The sequence below is a fragment of the Triticum urartu genome, chromosome 6A, assembly GCF_056163025.1.
Source record: "Triticum urartu cultivar PI428250 chromosome 6A, HENAU_Tu73, whole genome shotgun sequence".
In the NCBI taxonomy this organism is placed as follows: domain Eukaryota; kingdom Viridiplantae; phylum Streptophyta; class Magnoliopsida; order Poales; family Poaceae; genus Triticum; species Triticum urartu.
Genome location: NC_141878.1, coordinates 430,991,456 through 431,011,579, shown reverse-complemented (window position 1 = coordinate 431,011,579; position 20,124 = coordinate 430,991,456). Strand labels below are relative to the sequence as shown.

Genomic DNA, 20,124 nt, shown 5'->3' with positions numbered 1-20,124 from the left:
ATCGGAAACTTATATGATGGAAAATAGACCCGGGGGCCATATGTTTCACTAGAGGCTTCTCTCAAGATAGAAAATATTACGGTGGGTGAACAAATTACTGCTGATCAATTGATAGAAAAGCGCATAATTATGACGATATCTAAGGCAATGATCATGAATATAGGCATCACGTCCGTATCAAGTAGACCGACTCCTGCTTGCATCTACTACTATTACTCCACACATCGACCGACTCCTGCCTGCATCTAGAGTGTTAAGTTCATAGAACAGAGTAACGCATTAAGTAAGATGACATGATGTAGCGGGATAAACTCAAGCAATATGATGAAAACCCCATCTTGTTATCCTCGATGGCAACAATATAATACGTGTCAGTTCTCCTTCTGTCACTGGGATCGAGCACCGCAAGATTGAACCCAAAGCTAAGCACTTCTCCCATTGCAAGAAAACCAATCTAGTTGGCCAAACCAAATCGATAGTTCGAATAGACTTGCAAAGATATCAAATCATGCATATAAGAATTTAAAGAAGATTCAAATAATATTCATAGATAAGTTGATCATAAATCCACAATTCATCGGATCTCGACAAACACACCGCAAAAGAGTATTACATCGGATAGATCTCCAAGAACATCGAGGAGAACATGATATTGAGAATCAAAGAGAGAGAAGAAGCCATCTAGCTACTAGCTATGGACCCGTAGGTCTGAGGTAAACTACTCACGCTTCATCGGAGAGGCAATGGTGTTGATGTAGAAGCCCTCCGTGATCGAATCCCCCTCTTGCAGCCTTGCAGGATGCCAAAAAAGGCCCCTAGATGGGATCTCACAGGTACAGAAGGTTGCGACGATGGAAAAGTGTTTTCGTGGCTCTCCTGGTTGGTTTGGGAATATTTGAGAATATATAGGCGGAAGAAATAGGTCGGTGGAGTCACGAGGGGCCCATAAGGGGGGGGGCTACCCCCATGGGCGCACCCTCCATCCTTGTGGGTGCCTCCTGGCTTCCCTGACGTGTACTCCAAGTCCTCTGGATGTCTTCTGGTCCAAGAAAAATCATCGCGAAAGTTTCATTCTATTCCGTTTGGTATTCCTTTTCTGCGAAACTCTAAAACAAGGAAACAACAGGAACTGGCACTAGGCACTAGGTTAATAGGTTAGTCTCAAAAATAATATAAAATAGCATAATAATGCATATAAAACATTCAAAACAGATAATATAATAGCATGGAACAATCAAAAATTACAGATACGTTGGAGACGTATCACCCCCCTCCTAGATGGGATATGCAGCGCGTCAGCCGATGGGTTGGCTTCTCCCTTCCCCTAGAGGGTCTTGCCTACCCCTTTGACTGTTGGGGCTGATTGGGGAGCGGGGGCTAGGAAGGTGAAGCGGGAAGATCAGACGTTGATGTGGGTGGCCGCGATGGAGCGAGCTGACCCGAGTTTATGTGCTCAGCGGCGACGAAAAGGTGGCGACCTTCCTCGCGAAGGAGACGACAACTACGTTGGCTACCGCAACAACGAACACAAGAATAGAGAGGGAGCTGCTGCAGGAGTGGTATGCATCTACGTGGCGTTGGCGGCTGTGACGACGGCTGCCAAGTCCGCGGGGATGTGTCGTAAGTGGGCCTTCTCATCCCAAGCAGAGGTGTCGCCCTCATCGTCCTCGAGCACCTTCCTCCTACCTCACCGCCCTCCTTATGCACATGGAGGATGACAGGTTCTGGAGGGTCGGCTTCCACGTTCGTGATGCAAGTCGCAGCGACGGGTGGGCTATGTTGGTGAGGCATCGCCTATCACATGGAGATGCAGCGGTAGCATTGCACGAGGCCCATGCCGAGGTGGAGCACGGCGTGCGGTGGCAAGGATTCCTTTGTGCTAGGGCAAGGGCCCTGGGCTGAAGGACCAATGGCAGGGTGGTGCCGAGCTCTCGTGGTGTACAGTGGCGAGATCACCTTCGCACGAGGCGGTTGCCTTGGGCGGAAGGATGCCAGCACGTGGTGTTTGGTGGCTGGTTGGACGACGACGACTGTTGTGGCAGCAGAGGTCCTGCGTCGGACAAAGTTGTCGTTTGGCGGTGGCGCGGATTCGTCGGCTAGATCCGAACCGTGGCATGGCCAGCCTCCTGAGGGCCATGGTGATGGTCTATGGTGGTCGTTCATCCCACCCATTTGCTAGAGCCACCTTGGTCTAGCATGGAGAACTGTCAAACTTGACTGTCGGGAGATAAGCGGACTAAGGCATAGCCTAGTGGTGGAAAGGGGCTAATGCCTTTTCACCCACCCAGGTTCAAGGCACGGTACTTATAATTTGATTTGTTGGATCAATTATACTGTAGGGGCCTGCCTTACAGTCTCTCTGTTAAAAAAAGATGGTGCTTGGAACACACTTTGTTCTAGCCTTGCTAGTCGGGCACAACAATGGCGAGCTTGCGTTGTTATCTTGTTCAAGACGTTGTCTGCATGATGACCACGACGTTAGGGCGTTTATCCCTTCTTGAAGGTGTTGCTGCAAAAGAAGTCAAGATAGGTGTAGGTGTTACATTCATATTTTGTAATGGTTCGGCCATAGTTGTTTTTGTTATGTACTTCACTTGTTGATGACTTTGAAGTTGTTGTTTTGCATCAATTTTAATAAAGATGGATGTGTGCATCATAATGATGCAGAGACCAAGGGTTCCAACCTCCTTTTTAAAGAAAAAAATGAGCTTGAAGCAGCGATCGAAAAGTTATTGATGTAGACCAAGAGACGCCGATGAATGTGATCTACGAAGCAAATTGCTGCCCTGAGGAAGAAAACCTTATAAGGTCATGTACAAACTCTGAAGCCCAATAAAGCCAATCGAATATAGACGTGTCCATCGAAAACCTAAATTAACCAGATCTCGAAAGACCTGCGCTGCTGCAACCAGATACATATATGATGTCAAGCACACCGCCGTCTGGACCATACACCGATACCTCTCTTCTCTGGTGACCTATACAGGCCAGGCCGTTATTGAAGATCGCAACGATGTACCCCTCTAGCGCCTTCGCCGAGCCTGCTTGACGATGACCGCTACTCGAGCTATCATCTCCTTCGCCATCCACGCTAGCCCTGCAACACCTCCTCGGAAGGCCACCCCAATAGGTACCTTCCCGCCACCATCGGTGTCGCGCGGGCTTTGCCGACGACGCACACTGGCGGCGGTAAGATGGGTTAGCGACGGGCAGTGGCTAGGGTCCGGTCGACTGCCTCGACCCTGTCAGGCACACCAAGGTTTATGTGTGTTATGTTATCGTCGTCGAATATGTTACCTTGGCGTTGTGTTCAAGCGAGAGCATTCACACCATGATCAATACAAGGTTGTTTAAACCCTTCCACATTTGCTTACGCAGGCGTCAACAAGCGGCGAGCCACCAATGACAAGTCAAACATCCAGAGACATACATTTGAAAGAGTTTTTTTTCTTAAATATGGACCTTGAGCCATTATCTACATCTATACTATCTTTTCGTGAGAAGAAAAACATTGTAAAACTTTTACATATTGATCCAAAAAGAGAAAAAAAAAGATCACCACTGCCAGCAAACGATCTGAACCGTCAAAAATCCATCCCCTTGAGAGCAAGATTTTTCCTCTCCGCCTCCTCCCCTATCCCTTCCTCGCCCGCGCAGCCACCCTGCCCTCCTGCCTGACCTACCCAAACCCCAACCAGCCCGGCTCCAAAATCTCACCCACAGTCCAGCAGCATCGCTGTGACCTGGAGGCTGGAGCCGCCGCCGTCCGGTAGCTTTGTTTCGCCACCGACGCCTCAACCCCTCCCCCGCAACAGCCCCAGAACCCTCCCGCGTCGCCGCCATCGCCGTCCCCTTTCTGCCTCCACCCCGTTCTCAATCCCGCGCATTTGTTTCCAAGGTATGAGCTTTTGGTCATCCGTTGATTACTTGTTCTCAAACTAATTTCCCCCAATTTTCTTGTGTGCACACCGGCGCGTCGTCTAGATCCGCCCCTGGTTTTGTGACTCACCTGACCCAGTTGCCTGATTATTTCGCACAGCCACAAGCGAACCCTGCCCTGAACTTGCTGAGATATAAAGTGTTTGAAACATAACTACAGTTATCGAGCTGAGGTGCTGTGTTTGACATTGTTCAGTAATAGCATAAATGAGGCTAATTATCGGGCAAGTTCATCGGAATGTTCTTGCGCTGGCGTCATCTCGGTCATGCTTTGTCATTGGTGACCATCTCCCGTTCAGAATGCTGTCGATGCCACGGGCATCAGGGTTCCATCAGACTGCTTGGCGGGGTAGTCAAACTTTCGAGGACAGCGGCAGCACACTAACTCTGGCTAGCCTGGAAGTCCAAAGCAAAGCTGATTATGTGAAGAAGGAAAGGGTGCCACAAAGCAAAGCTGATTATGTGAAGAAGGAAAGGGGGCCACAAAGCAAAGCTGATTATGTGAAGAAGGAAAGGGGGCCACGAACTGGAGAGCCGAAGCCAAGCTCAAGAGATTCTGGTTTCAGTGTGAAACCAAAGAAGGTTTCTTCGCTTAGTCTGAAGCCAGCGAAGAGTGCATTACCAAAGCCACCAGTGGTGAAGAAGAAGCTGAAGATCGACGAGGCTTTATTTTCTGCAAGCTCATTTGAAGAGCTCGGTCTGCCGCCTTTGCTCATTGACCGGCTGAACAAGGAAGGCCTGACCTCTCCAACTGAGGTCCAGTCCGCTTCTATTCCTGTCATATCTCAAAGGCATGATGCGGTTATCCAATCATATACTGGGTCGGGGAAAACACTCGCGTACCTTCTCCCTATTCTTTCTGAAATAGGCCCCCTGAAGAGGGCTAGAGAACAGGGTAATTCTGAAAAGAGATCAGGTATAGAAGCTGTTGTCGTTGCTCCTTCAAGAGAACTAGGAATGCAGATAGTGCGAGAAGTGGAGAAGATACTGGGTCCTGATGATAAGAGACTTGTCCAGCAGCTTGTTGGCGGTGCTAACCGTTCGAGGCAAGAGGAAGCACTGAAGAAGAACAAGCCTATTATAGTTGTTGGAACACCTGGCCGTATTTCGGAAATTTCAGCGGCGGGCAAGCTACAAACTCACAACTGCCGTTTTCTTGTACTGGATGAAGTTGACCAGCTCTTATCATTTAATTACCGCGAGGATATGCATAGGATACTGGAGCATGTTGGAAGGAAACCTAGCACTTCATCTTCTAGTCACATCCTTGGCCCACTTGCTAGGCGGTCTGAACGTCAGACAATCTTGGTTTCAGCAACAGTGCCGTTTTCAGTTATACGCGCAGCCAGGAGTTGGGGCCATGATCCAGTTCTTGTTAGGGCTAAGAGTGTAGTCCCGCTTGACTCGATCACTGTTCCAAGGCCCATGCTGTCCCAGGGTGACCCTAACTCTGATTCTCCAACAATGTCAGTGAATCAAGCTGCAGTTGACAGCTTACCGCCATCCTTGGAGCATTACTACTGTACAACCAAGGCTCATCACAAAGTTGACACCTTAAGGAGATGCATCCATGCCCTGGAAGCAGAGACGGTGATTGCATTTATGAACAACACCAAGCCACTGAAGGATGTTGTGTTCAAGTTGGAGGCCCGTGGGATGAAAGCTATCGAGCTACATGGAGATCTTGGGAAGCTTGCAAGGTCAACAGTCCTGAAAAAGTTCAAGGCCGGTGAATTCAGGGTTTTGGTCACAAACGAGCTGTCTGCCAGAGGACTGGACATACCAGAGTGCGACCTTGTGATCAACCTGGATCTTCCCACAGACTCTACACACTACGCCCACAGAGCTGGACGGACTGGACGTCTTGGGCGGAAAGGGACCGTTGTCTCAATATGTGAAGAAAGCGAGGCATTTATCATGAGGAAAATGCGCAAGCAGTTGGGTGTGGCCATCAAGCCATGCGAATTCACTGAAGGCCAGATTACCGTTCATAAAGAGGAAGACGTGGAATAAAATTCTGCGTTGTTCAACTATCATTTTAGTTTGTCTTAAGTTGTACTGCTTTTCCTTGGCATTTAGTCCGACTGTATTTTCTTAAAATGTTGGCACTTAATACTTTTGCTCAGCGGAGACTAGATACATTGGAAAATACTGTCCTTTTTTGCTGGCGGCATTTAGCAGGAGTGCAGGCATTGAAATCTGAAAATTACCAGTCTTTCCTGGTGACGTTTAGCTGTTTACTTTTCAATATATGGTTGATGTTCAGCTGGATTATATGTTTTGGTGCCCCTCTTATTGAGCGGCACTGCAATTTGTGAGATGACTCCTATAATGCTGTGACCTTATGGTGTGTATTTGAAATTGCACGTGCGAGATATGCGAAAAGGCTTGCAAACTCCTGCTCATTTTCGTTTGTTTGGACATAAGTAAAGCTGGATGCCATCCATTTCGCAAATAGCCCTTATAGCTCAGTGGTAGAGCGTCAGTCTTGTAAACTGAAGGTCCGTAGTTCGATCCTGCGTGAGGGCAATTTTTTCAGTGCACATGTTTTTGATCTTCTCAGCAACACAATCCTTCAATCCATTTTGCCCTGATGCGTGCCAATGCCGTAGGGCTTTTGCACGCCCAATCCAAATGCGACACAAATCCAGTTTCTTTTTACATATGCAGTGGAACTTGCTCAGCAGTTCCTTTGGACATTCAGGAAAAGATAGAAGAAAAAAGGGCTTTTGAAGAGCAGAGGCGGCAAATTTGCCAGCAATCTGCATCGCTGCTCATGGTATGTTTCTCCAGCAAGTAGCAACCAAAAGCACTGTGTGTTGGTGTTGCAGCCTTGGCAAAGCCTGGGGACATACCCTCCTGAACCGATAACGTTGTGGCAGAGAGAGGGGGCCAAAGAGGGATTGCCAACTGGGATTTTTCAGAGCTTGAGAGTTCGAGTTCCTCCAGAGTTTTGATTATGCTTAAGCCTTTAAGCCATCAAACACAGAAAATGCGTACTGGACGACAGACAATTCATGATGGCTGAATAGGCTCAGCTGCACTTTGCTAATTGTGCTTCGATTATATTTGCTTTGCAGTCAGATTACACTTTCGGAAATAGAATAATCATTTAGTCTCACTTTCATGGTTGATGAAACTTATTGTACTTCCTTCCGTTTCAAAATATTTGATTTCCATTTGTTTAAAAATGGATGTATCAATATACTAAAACATGTCTAGATACATCTATATTTTGACAAATCGAAGGCGAAGGCATGTATTATGGAACGGAGGGAGTACATCTTATATACACGAGCAAAGTTTTCGCCTGTATCCAAAAAGAAGTGCTGATCCCCGTTTTTCACCAACACAAAGGCTTCACCTTGTGAATCCCCATTTTTTATAATTATCCCCAATTTTTATAATTATCAAATGCTTCCAAAAGTGTCACAATACAATGGTATCGAAAATCTCATCTGACCAGCATGGTGGCTAAAGGAAGAGAAATTTGTATTCGATAAATTTCCGTAAGTTCATGGCCGCAGGCAATCATGCACATAGAGAAATTCACACTTGAACCAAGGCAACAATGTCTTTATCATGAAGAAATATGCATGCCATAACATTGTTTAACCATCCGATTCATGGCTACATGCTGCTGCTGCAATCAACTTATTCTGGAACAAACATTAATCGAGTTGTAAGAAATTACATTCATGATCCCGACTCCGTTGGAGTTTTCGCAACAATGGAGATAGCATGAAGACCCGAGTTCAACTCATCGGTCAAGAGATCATACACCATCCTATGACGCTTCACAAGGCTCTGCCCTTCAAACTTCGGCGAAATTACCTTGATGTTAAAATGCGTCTCATTTGCATTGTCCTTGACAGCCGCATGCCCAGCATGTTGGTAAGAAACATCTTCGATGTCTAGTGCACTCGCCTCCAAAGAAGACTGCAGCTTTTGCCTCATCCGTGCAGCTCTCGAGAGCACAGCACTGGTACCTCGTGAACCCATCATTTTTCAGCCTGATTCAAGAGCAACTGCCTAAAAGAAGAACATATTGGTTATGCAAAGTAATCACCATTACAAGTGTAATAGCATGTTACCTGATTCATATACATAAGCAATGGATTGACATGAACCAACAGTCCCCACTCCAAGGCCAGAGTTGTATAACACAAACAAGAAAAATGCCTTGGCCTAAACTAATCTCAAATGTTCATTCCCCAAAGTCATAAAAAAAACACTATCATGTAGCACATATCTGTTCTTGTAACACCGGCTGGTCCCAGTGTCCATTTGTAGATTCTAATTTCTTGGACAACTAATATGAATTCAAGAGACAGAAAATAGTGTATCTTTCCTTGATTGACAAAATTACCATCCAATTGGAATCGATCGAAAACAGCCTAACAGCACCACTGATGCTAACTTTTAGAATTTCAAACCGTGTTTCCTTCTATGTCGTGAATTGTAAGCCCCAGATATACATAAATCAAAACCTAGACGATGCAATCGGAGACAAAATCAAAACCTAGATGATGCAATCCGACACAAAATCTGTTACCTAGATGGTGAAATTGGACCGTCCTTACATGGATGGATCACACGAGGCGCAGATTGAGGCGGAAAATACTAGCAAGGAATCAAATATCGCACTCCTGTTAGTGAAATTAGTAGGCACGCGGAGTATTTTCGAAGCGGATCTGACGAGAAGCTTGCGGCGAAAACGAAAAGGTTCTAGGGTTGCTATGGTCGAGTCCTATATCTAGGTAATGGAGATAATAAGATTAACTGGCGGTACAAAATCTTCGTGGGAGCGCGCTGGAGCAGTACGCAGTAATAAGCAAAGAAAAGAAAAGGCAGAACTTACGTCGTTGCTGGAGGTTGTGGCGTCGTGTGTTGCGGTCGGAGGTGGAGAAGGAAGACGGCGGCTTAGGGGTGGGGAAGGGGAAAGCAGAGGAACAATTAGAAAAAAAGCCCAAGTATATACCTGGAATTTTCGTATGGGAGAAAAAAAAAGATGTATGCGGTGAGCGTGGATCGAACACGCGACCTTCAGATCTTCAGTCTGACGCTCTCCCAACTGAGCTATCCCCGCTTCGTGATTGCAGACAAACTTCAGGTTATATGTCCTCACATAGATTTTATTTAGTTCCAGCTGAGATTTTTTTTTTGCGGGGTTCCAGCTGAGAATCTGCATCATGTTTCACTTTGCCGCAAATGCTCTTCATGTCAGTTATACTAGACAGATAAAACATTGCGATTCGAGCAAATCCAACATACATCCTTCTACTGGGTCTATAAATTTGACTGAGAGTGGCAATTCACACCGCACGAAAACCGTCAACGATATTTGGACACGGCTTTTCAGGGGAGAAAAAAAGAGCCCAGTCCCGTCCGCCCCGCCGAGCACGCTCAGCTCGGTTTCACGTGTGGCGCACGCCAGGGCTAGTCGACCGTGACCGAGCTGACGGCCTATCTCCCCAGCTTATCCACTGGCGCAGGCGCAGGCGACGCGAGGCTTCCCGGCGACCCGCGTGCAGCCGTGCACCACCGACGGAAGGATACTACGGAGAGTTCACCGGAGAACTGGCCATGTTTTGACCACACGGCGGGCGGGCGAGCGGCGAACGGGCGCAGGGACGACAGTGCGCGCAGGTCGGCACATGCGCGTGGTAGTACCGCCCCCAATGGCAAAACAGGAATATGCAGAGAGGGAGAGGGCGGGCGCAGCTGGCGGCCACCAACCAGCTCCTGTGACACGGCGAGAGGACGGACGGACGGGCATGCATGGCACGCCAGTCTGCACCAGCGTCTGCATCCGATCAGCGAGCTGCGAGCGCTCGCGTGTTGTGCCTGCCAACAGCGGTTTGCCTGGCGCTCTGACGGGTCTCGGTCACCCCGGTCGGTCTGCGCCTGTGTCGCTTTTTACTGTAGCTTGCAGGAGGCTTTGCTTGCATGCAGATGCATGTTTCTGCGTCGCCCAGCCGAGGACCAGACGTGTCGCGGGCTTGTGCTCGCGTACGTACTGCACTGGCTTTGCACTTGCAGGTTTCACGCAAGATTGAGGCTGTTTGATTTGTGATTAACTTAGCCAAAGTTTACCACAACTAAAATTAGGTAAGTTGAACCAATTTAGGTGAGTGTTTGGTTTAAGCCACATCTTAGGCAATCTACACTTGGATCCCACATGACATACACACAAAAAGTATGGCAAGATTTTCTTAGGCTTACCAATTTATGGCTTTTATTTTGATGAAATAATCTTAGACAAGCTTGACAAAAATATGTGGTAAAATATGACAATGCTAGTCCTAGAACCAAAGTCGGGCAGGCACGACCATTGTTATATGTACATGCATCACCACGTGTTACTATTACAGAAGTACGGATCAGGCTGTAAACCATCCAAAGTTGTCCAGAATTTTTATAGCTTGTGAAAAACTAAACTGCAAACTGAAGCTAGGCCGAGGATCATTAGCTTTTTTAAACCCTGATAAGTGTCACTTGTGTGGGATAGACGATACATAGCTGCTCCAAATATTTTTGATGACAAGTTTAATGACACGAGGATGACAACTTTAGTTGTCAAGCATGACCACTTTTTCAATGGCAAATTTCAGTTTTTTTGGAGTTTGTTTTTTTCTTTTTAGATGGCAACTTTAATTGTAAAAGACGTCAGGGACAAAATGCTTTGTACCACATGTGTGACACTTATTAGGATGTTTTTTATGGTGTACCTTGATCTTAATCGATTGAGACTTAACCAAGTCCTAGTCAAGTGACATAACATGTAGAAAAATCTGAAGAAGAAAAATGCACTGATCTCAATATAAGATTTCATGGATATAGCATCGACTAGACTTAGTTAAGTCTCAATTGACTGATAAAAAAATCTGAAGAAAAAATTGCACTCATCTCAATATAGGATCCCGTGGATATAGCATGACTTAACTAAGTCTCAGTTGGCTGATAGTATGTAACAAGTCTGTTTTTTCTTTACTGAATGACCCTTTTCAAACTTCTTCTCTCGAGCGCACACAAATTGATGTCCTGTCTTTAGAGTAGGCATAGCGAACTATACAAGACAAGCTTTCATCATAACCCGATGAGAAGTAAATACCACCTCAATTGGAACGAACACTAAATTGAGCTCTGCTTGCCGACACACCAAACCCCTTGAGGACTCCTTTGCATTGTAGGAATTTTGTTAGCAACTGATCTGGGTTTTCATTCCATCCAAATCGAATCTGACTCCCTGGAGGTGGTTAATGCTTGTTCAGGACAAGAAAGAATCTGGAATGGCGCTTCAGCTGTTTATGCAGAATGCTTCATCATGGCTGGCTTGATAGGTTCAGTACACTTTTTGCATTGTAACCGAGAAGCGAATGCGGTAGCTCATAGTTTAGCTAAATTTTCTTATGAAAATAATGAGACTTGTAATTGGGTCCATGAACCCCCAGACTTCCTGGTTAATGTGTTAGTGAACGATGTAACCTTATTGCCAAGTTAATAAAGTGAGCCATGATGGCATTCCCTAAAAAAAGGAATTTTGTAGGAATCTCATGGGATAAAATTTGTATAGAAAAAATTCTTTTAGAGCCCTTTGGTTTGTAGGAATATAATTCTATTCCTATGAAGGAAACACTTTCAATTTCATAGGAAAATAAACATTAGTCTAGACCCAATGAAAAAATGCTATCATGTGAACCAAAAGCCATCTTATTTTTTATTCATCGGATTTCAGACACGTGTCATCTCTGAGTGTCTAAAATAGTTGCCAGGTGAATGACGGAACTCCGATAGCCCCGAAAAGGCCATCGTCTTGGTCTCACCTAAGACGGCGTCTATAACGCCCCTGAAGAACAATCTGAAACAACGGCGAGCAACAAAGAACCTCCAAGCAATGCCTCGAAAAACAATGCTCCCAACAGAGAAATGATGACGAGGACACCGCCATCGTCGGTTCGGATCAAAACCTAGACTTTCGTCTGGAGACAACAAACCAAAGAAGAGGGAGTGAGGTGCCCACACACTACAACAACGTCTCCAAGGAAGGGAACAAAACCACGAGTGTCACCACTATTGGCACCAACCATAGCTCAACAAGATTTTCATCTGTATCACCGGCAGCTACATCCGAAATCCATCAAAATAGGTGTAACACCGTCCCTATTGGTTCACATTGCCGCTACCGCAACACCTTGCCATAGAAGCCACCTACGAACAATATCACCACCGCAAAAACGGTTAGCACTACCAAGCTGAGCACACACCTCGCCGCCGGTACCTCCATGGGGCCCAATAGCCTCCGAGACCCGCCAACACCACGCCTACTAGCAACCAACAAACCAGACCCCACAGGCCACCTAGATCCAGATCAGAAGGATCCAGGGCCCTAGGGCATCGTCGCCGAAACCTCGCCACGCCGTCAGGAGCACCACCGGACGAGGAGGGCCATCGGTGGGGGAAACCTAGGGTTACACGCCCCCGGAAAAAGCGCGGGTGTGATACCTGGGGCCAGATTTGGAAATAAGTTCTCTGGGTCCATGAGCGGGTCAAGTTTGACCAAGGATTATATATAGCACAAGTAATACCTTCCTTCGTTTGTTTTTACAAGACGTTTCTAACAGCTTGCTTTGTATTCTTTTGAATAGTGTTTGAATGTGCTTTGTATTCTTTTGAATAGTGTTTGAATGCGTGAAACGTCTTATATAAAAATAAACAGAGGTAGTACGAGCCGTTGTAGGAGTAGTACATGGTACTCTAGCTAGCCAGGCTCTGACACACGATGTACGGTGCGAGTCGTGACCACCAACCGACATGTACGCGCGTTTCCCTTACCGGGACCTTCTGACATTTCACTCATTTTCCAGTCCTGAATATGGCCATCATATCGTCCTATGTAGTACACTGTTTAGTAGTAACGCACGGTTAAAATTACCAATACATATACTCGTACATGATAATCCGAGGAGTACATGCATGCGTTACTAGTAAACAGTCAACAGTGGCAGTGATGCCCTGCCATGCGCAAGAAGAACCAGGTCAACCTTGCCTGCTGCAGGCCGCTGCAAGTCCGTAGGAGCACGTATGGTGGTACCAAAGGCAGGGCATCTTTCCAGCAGCTTTGACACGAATCCGGTCTACATGCACGACGGCGCCAGCCTTTCTCAGAGCGCAACTGTGCACCTGCAGCGCCGCAGCCTTTCCTCGCGCCCTTTGCCCCCCTCGTCCTGCCCTCGGAGCATGGAGAGGCCGGGGAAGCGAAGCCAATTCATGGGAGAATCCATGGGGTTGGGGAAACGACGGAATCCAGGGCACTCGCAGCGTTATCATTTGTTCAATCTGCGGCCATGCGTGCATGGATAACCGAGATTTTCCAAAGCCGATTCCTCTTACCCCTACCTCAACAATCAACATACAGTTGAAATGGGGGCTCTTGAACAAAGAATTTCATGCTCCCGAATGGGAAATTGATGTTTGATCGAGACCAACGAAGATAATGACGGCACAGCTGGTGAATGCTACACTGCGTTTTAGCTGTTGAATGGCTTGGCCTCGTACCGACGAACATGCTAAGTGAAACAGGTTCCATGAGAAGTCGTATTACACGATCCACTTGAAGCCAACGACAGATACTAAAAGGTTTCTAACAGATGCAGCTGGGATTGGGATGTAGTACTCCTAAGTAAGCGTCTAGTGAAATCGCAAATCTTCACCGATTAAACTGCAGAAAGAAAGAACACACGACGATCGAGAATTCGAGTTCGACGGGCAGGGAAGTACACCCAGGATCCTAGACCCCCAAAACAGAAAGATAATCAAGAACACTCGTCAGGACTGTTGATTCACCGGGTCTACTCCTCGGCGCGCCGAGCGGCGCCGGAGAGCGCGGCGACAAGGTTGAGGTGGTGGTGGTGGACCTGCGCCATCGGCATGTACGCGGCCTGCGCATCCAGCGGCGAGAACCCCCACGTGTCCTGCCGCGGCGGCGCCTGCAGTGCCGCCCAGAACGCCGACGTTGCAGCCCCCGCGCCGAAGGCGTCGTTCTCCTCCTCGCGCGGGCGCTTGCCGAGGAGGGTGTGCGGGTACGAGAAGGAGGAGGATGAGGAGGTGGATGGCGCGGAGGAGGACACGAAGGCGGCGGGGGTGGTGCCGGTCCCCGTGGCGGCGAGGATCGAGGGCTCCGCCTGCCGGAGCAGCCACTCGATGGTCTGGCCGTCGGACTTGAGCCCCAGCTCGCGCGTGAGCTGGAACACGCGCGCGGCGCACACGATCGGCATGCGCACGCGCCGACCGCGCCCGTTCACCTTGCTGTGCCGGTCCTTCACGCTGCCACCGGCCTTCTTGCTCGCCGCCGGAGCCAAGCCAGCGTCGGCGGAGGCGGCGGCGGGTGCCATCGTCATCGGTAGGTGCTGCTGGTAGACGTGGAAAGGGCTGGAGGCGGCGGCGATGTCGTGGGAGGTCATGGCGTCTGCTGACTGCTTCGCTCGCTGTACGTTGGAGGGAGGAGGGAGCGTGGGGGCGGTGATCCGGTGGGGTTTGTGAGGCTTTGAGGTGACGGGGTGGAGCGGGGACACGGCGGATAGGTTTATATAATGCGTCCGTTTGCTATTTGCGGAACTTCCGGTTAAACCGCGCTAGATTTTTCGAGTTTTCATATTTTTTTCCAAATAAGTTTGTTTATGTGCAATTGTATTTGTAGTAGAATGTGTGTAATCATGTACTTCATCTATAAAAATATAAGACTCTACTAAGCAATTTTATACTCTCTCCATTCCACAATGTAGTGCGCCCACGTTTTCTGAGATCCAAAGTTAACCGTAAATTTAACCAACGAGACCAACTACGACGGGAGCAACAATTATATCACCGAATTCATATAAAAATACGAATTCAGTGATATAATTTTTATTCCCGCCGCAATCAGTCTCATTGGTTAAATTTACGGTCAAAATTAAATCTCAAGAAGCGAGGACGCACTACAATTTGAAATGGAGGGAGTAGTAAAATATGGAAGGGCATCTTCAAAGCAGACCCTCAAACCGTCCGTAACTGTTCGGATGGCACGGTCCCAACGTATTTAGCCGTCCAACATGGGCTGTATCGATCCACCAACTTGTCCGAACACACTTTTTCCTGCAAAGTCAAAACAAATTTGGAGGGCTTTATGGGAGTCCAGACAGAAGCCGCGTAAGACTCCGATACTCCCGGCCCACCCAAAACCCCTCCCAGGCCTCGTGTGTCCATCCTCCCATCTTTCTCTGAATCAATTTTTCTCTTATGCCTCTTGCCGCCGCTGCACCACCCCGGTCACCCCGCCACACCCTTGTCAGAACTCCACGACTCTAACTCCTCCGACGCTACACCCGGGCTCCAGACGCTTCTCCTCCACTGCCGTTCCATGCCTCTCCTTCGCCCACCGCACAAGTACCATCCGCCCCTACGGTACTCACCAGGCCCGACAATTGTTCGGTGAAATGCACTTGCTCATTTTTTGTCCCTTATTCTTTGAAGCAATGGATTTGGATATGGAGTACATATATGAGCACTTTGTTGATTTGTCCGACAACTCGTCCGATGAGGATGACTACACGGATGAGACAGCGATGATGCAGGCGGTCCTTGCAGAAGCGAAGCATGTGAAAGAGCATGTTCTCAGTTTCAAGGGCCGTCGAGTGCTCAACCGCAACATGCCCCCGATGATCGTCAAAGATGCTGCCATAGGGTGAGGATGTTGCCGTAGGTCTTGAATTTGAGAACATAGGTGATTCTATCGAACTTCCTGACCAAAATCTGGCCACATTTGATGAGTTTGTTCAAATGCATCAACAAATTCATTATCAACAAACTCATGAGCAACTGAATGGAGATCTGATTTAGCATATGTGGGCGGTTAAAAGGGACAACATTATTGGAGTGTAATATTTAAATTACAACTACTGCTGCATTTGAACATTTTTTAGCTAAATTGAAACTAGATATGCGGCTATTTTGAGCGTGCAAATGTATGCAGTTTTTAAAAAAAAATTGAGAACACATGTATGCGACTAGGTTTGGATGGCCGGCTCTCGCAACGGTGTCAGCGGACAAATGCGATGTCTGGTTTGCGAGTCAAAGTTAGACATACCCTAATAATGTACTCCCTTTGTATGCACTCCCTCGATAAACTAATATAAGATGTTTTAGATCACTATCATCTAAAACGAACCATTGATTGGCTTCGATTCTTGTCGAGCCAGAGAGAAAACAAAGAATTGATATACAGATGGACATTCGAAAGGGTAGTGGAGTATTCTCAAAAAAGTGGGTAAAGGGCGTTTTGGATCTCGGCCTCCATGGAGGCCGGTTTTTGAAAAAAAATCAAAAATTTTGACAAGGATATGAGGTGTGTGTGTGTAAAATTTCAGGGTGAAATAAGTTAAAATGTGACATGTACAAAAAAGATAAGTTCATGGTTTGGGAGTGAATAGTATCATCATGTGTAAAAAGCCTCAGGACTGTTTTTCTTTTGCAAAGCCCTCATTTCAATGTATTTCGTTCTGAAAATTTACACACTTGTGCATTATGCCTTCACGTATATCTGCATATTTTTCAGAATTCTTTAAGATGTAAAAATATGAATTTTCGTAAATTTTGAATTTTACATTTGGAGGTCTCCAAAAGAAATTTATGTAGAGTATAAATCTTGTGAGGTTCATTGTTCATCTTGCATTTTCTTACATTTAACTTTTTCTAGCCGTTCTTGTATCATTCTAATAACATTTGTGCTTCTTGGTTAAAAAACATCAACATATTTACCCAAAAAAAACATCAGCATGATTCAAGCCTCACAAATGCGGCAACCTCCTAGAAAAAATAGACAGTTGTAGAGTAGGTGTACCCCTTGCCTACTATGCACTCTAGAATTTAGATATTGTTGACATTTTTTCCTTTTTAAGCAACTCACACCTCATATTTGTTTTGCAAACAACAGAAGATCATTTGAAAGATTTAGAAAAGTAAAAAGATAGAGCAAATAAATATAAATACATAATGAATTTGCGGAAGAGCTTATTAAATTATTTTTGTAACAAATGAAAAATATGGGGCGAAAATAACAACTCCCTATGCACAATACAATGTACGACTTAATACAATTCTTACGGGGTTGGGCTAAGAATGCGAGCAGAATATATAATGTGGAAAAATGAGAGGCTCCTTAGATTAGTAGAATGCGTTGCTAAAGGGGAGGCTGAAGCGAGCTTGGCTGAACTTTTGAGAGAGAGGAAGAGATCAAATGGGCCCAACATGCTAAAGTGAAATATGTTAGATTGGGTGATAATAATTATAGTTTTAAATAGCCGGCTATAGGCTCGCTATAGCTCCGGCTATAGCCTCGCTATAGCTCCGCTATAGTTGTTTGAGCATGTTGCCGCTAAATGATTGCATTTACAATTTACCGCTATAGCCTCGCTATAGCCCAGCTATAGTTGTTTTTAAGGGTCGCCGCTATATGCCATAGCCCGCTATTTAAAACATTGATAATAATACAAGTTCTTCCACTTGACCCCCAACGAAAAAAACAAAAACAAAGATTTTTCAGCTTGAATAGGATGAGAGAGCCACTGTTGGCCAGGAAAACCTTAAGTCGTGTATCTCTATTTTCAAAGAAGTTGTTTGGGTCCTGATGTCTAAGTTTGTGCCGATGAAAGAAAACACCTCAAATGATATACCACAACTCTATCCGGAAGAAAGTACTGTATTGACGACACCTTTCATGGAGAAGGCGGTATATGGTGCCATCTTATAGCTAAAAATAAATAATACACATGGTCCATATGGGTTCTCGATGGAGTTTTATTGAAGATGTTGGGGGGGGGGGGGGGGTTAAGGTGAAAGAAATATGCCCTAGAGGCAATAATAAACTTGTTATTGTTTATTTCCTTATATCATGATAAATGTTTATTATTCATGCTAGAATTGTATTAACCGGAAACTTGATACATGTGTGGATACATAGACAAAACACCGTGTCCCTAGTAAGCCTCTACTAGACTAGCTCGTTAATCAAAGATGGTTAAGTTTTTTAACCATAGACATGTGTTGTCATTTGATGAACGGGATCACATCATTAGGAGAATGATGTGATGGACAAGACCCATCCGTTAGCTTAGCATATTGATCGTTCAGTTTTATTACTATTGCTTTCTTCATGTCAAATACATATTCCTTCGACTATGAGATTATGCAACTCCCGGATACCGGAGGAATACCTTGTGTGCTATTAAACGTCAAAATGTAACCGGGTGATTATAAAGATGCTCTACAGGTATCTCCGAAGGTGTTTGTTGGGTTGGCATAGATCGAGATTAGGATTTGTCACTCCGAGTATTGGAGAGGTATCTCTGGGCCCTCTCGGTAATGCACATCATAAGAAGCCTTGCAAACAAAGTGACTAATGAGTTAGTTACAAGATGATACATTACCGAACGAGTAAAGAGACTTGCCGATAACGAGATTGAACTAGGTATGTGGATACCGACGATCGAATCTCGGGCAAGTAACATACCGTTGGACAAAGGGAATAAAGTTTGTTGTCATAACGGTTTGACTGATAAAGATCTTTGTAGAATATGTAGGAGACAATATGAGCATCCAGGTTCCGCTATTGGTTATTGACCGGAGAGTTGTCTCGGTCATGTCTACATAGTTCTTGAACCCGTAGGGTTCGCACGCTTAAAGTTCGATGACGATTTTGTATTATATGAGTTATGTGATTTGGTGACCGAATATTGTTCGGAGTCCCGGATGAGATCACGGACATGACGAGGAGTCTCGAAATGGTCGAAGGTAAAGATTAATATATAGGACGATAGTATTCGGACACCAAAAGTGTTCCGGAGTGTATCGGGTAATTATCGGAGTACCGGGGGGGTTACCGGAACCCCGGGGGAAGATATGGGCCATAAGAGGGGAGCACACCAGCCCACAAGGGGTGGCGCACCCCCCTTAGGCATGTGGCCGAATTGGAGAAGTAGGAGAGGGGGTTCGGCCCCCCTTCCTTCTCTCCTTCCCCCTTCCTTTCTTCTCCGGCGGGAAAAGGAAAGAGGGGGGGCGCCCCTTGGCTGCCTCTCCTCCCCTCCCACCTATATATATTGAAGGAAATATGCTCTAGAGGCAATAATAAAGTTGTTATTTATATTTCCTTATATCATGATAAATGTTTATTATTCATGCTAGAATTGTATTAACCGGAAACTTAGTACATGTGTGAATACATAGACAAAACAGAGTGTCCCTAGTATGCCTCTACTTGACTAGCTCGTTAATCAAAGATGGTTAAGTTCCGTAACCATAGACATGTGTTGTCATTTGATGAATAGGATCACATCATTAGAGAATGATGTGATGGACAAGACCCATCCGTTAGCTTAGCATAAATGATCGTTTAGTTTTATTGCTATTGCTTTCATCATGACTTATACATGTTCCTATGACTATGAGATTATGCAACTCCCGAATACCGGAGGAACACTTAGTGTTATATCAAACGTCACAACGTAACTGGGTGATTATAAAGATGCCCTACAAGTGTCTCCGATGGTGTTTGTTGAGTTGGCATAGATCGAGATTAGGATTTATCACTCCATGTATCGGAGAGGTATCTCTAGGCCCTCTCGGTAATGCTCATCACTATAAGCCTTGCAAACAATGTGACTAATGAGTTAGTTGTGAGATGATGCATTAGGGAATGAGTAAAGAGACTTACTGGTAATGAGATTGAACTAGGTATGATGATACCGATGATCGAATCTCGGGCAAGTAACATACCAATGACAAAGGGAACAACGTATGTTGTTATGCGGTTTGACCGATAAAGATCTTCGTAGAATATGTAGGAGCCAATATGAGCATCCAGGTTCCGCAATTTGTTATTGACCGGGGATGTGTCTCGGTCATGTCTACATAGTTCTCGAACCCGTAGGGTCCGCACGCTTAACGTTCGATGACGATTGGTATTATGAGTTTATGTGTTTTGATGTACCGAAGGTTGTTCGGAGTCCTAGATGAGATCACGGACATGACGAGGAGTCTCGAAATGGTCGAGACGTAAAGATCGATACATTGGAAGGCTATATTCGGACATCGGAAAGGTTCTGAGTGGTTCGGGTATTTTTCAGAGTACCGGGGAGTTACGGGAATTCGCCG

The 20,124-nt window shown here is 46.0% G+C and overlaps 2 protein-coding genes, 2 non-coding genes and 1 pseudogene across 7 annotated transcripts; 2 read left to right on the top strand and 3 right to left on the bottom strand.

The window, feature by feature from the left end:
- The first annotated feature begins 3,623 nt into the window (after nt 1–3,623).
- On the top strand, nt 3,624–6,279 carry EMB1586 (P-loop containing nucleoside triphosphate hydrolases superfamily protein). Of its 2 annotated transcripts, none has more exons than XM_048678829.2 (2): nt 3,624–3,898; nt 3,985–6,279. In XM_048678829.2, exon 2 carries the CDS (start codon nt 4,147–4,149, stop codon nt 5,950–5,952), a length of 1,806 nt encoding a protein of 601 aa, XP_048534786.1. In that variant the 5' UTR covers nt 3,624–3,898; nt 3,985–4,146; the 3' UTR covers nt 5,953–6,279. The 2 variants fall into 2 exon arrangements, with proteins under 2 accessions (XP_048534786.1, XP_048534785.1); XM_048678828.2 differs by having other exon boundaries at nt 3,625–3,898; nt 4,040–6,279.
- A 117-nt stretch (nt 6,280–6,396) lies between these two features.
- On the top strand, nt 6,397–6,468 carry TRNAT-UGU (transfer RNA threonine (anticodon UGU)). Its single transcript has one exon. It is a non-coding gene; the product is annotated as a tRNA-Thr (tRNA).
- A 1,026-nt stretch (nt 6,469–7,494) lies between these two features.
- Nucleotides 7,495–8,999, bottom strand: LOC125517646 (BolA-like family protein). 3 transcript variants are annotated; one of them, XM_048682852.2, is made up of 2 exons: nt 8,801–8,999; nt 7,495–7,971 (listed from the first exon to the last, which is right to left on the bottom strand). In XM_048682852.2, the coding sequence occupies exon 2, from the start codon at nt 7,942–7,944 to the stop codon at nt 7,636–7,638; it is 309 nt and encodes a 102-aa protein (XP_048538809.1). In that variant the 5' UTR covers nt 7,945–7,971; nt 8,801–8,999; the 3' UTR covers nt 7,495–7,635. The 3 variants fall into 3 exon arrangements, with proteins under 3 accessions (XP_048538809.1, XP_048538810.1, XP_048538811.1); XM_048682853.2 differs by having other exon boundaries at nt 7,495–7,967; nt 8,801–8,956; XM_048682854.2 differs by lacking the exon at nt 8,801–8,999 and adding an exon at nt 8,495–8,766.
- Nucleotides 8,956–9,028, bottom strand: TRNAF-GAA (transfer RNA phenylalanine (anticodon GAA)). The gene has a single exon. It is a non-coding gene; the product is annotated as a tRNA-Phe (tRNA).
- A 4,605-nt stretch (nt 9,029–13,633) lies between these two features.
- LOC125517645 (transcription factor TCP7 pseudogene) lies at nt 13,634–14,493 on the bottom strand (annotated as a pseudogene).
- Between the last annotated feature and the right edge of the window lie 5,631 nt (nt 14,494–20,124).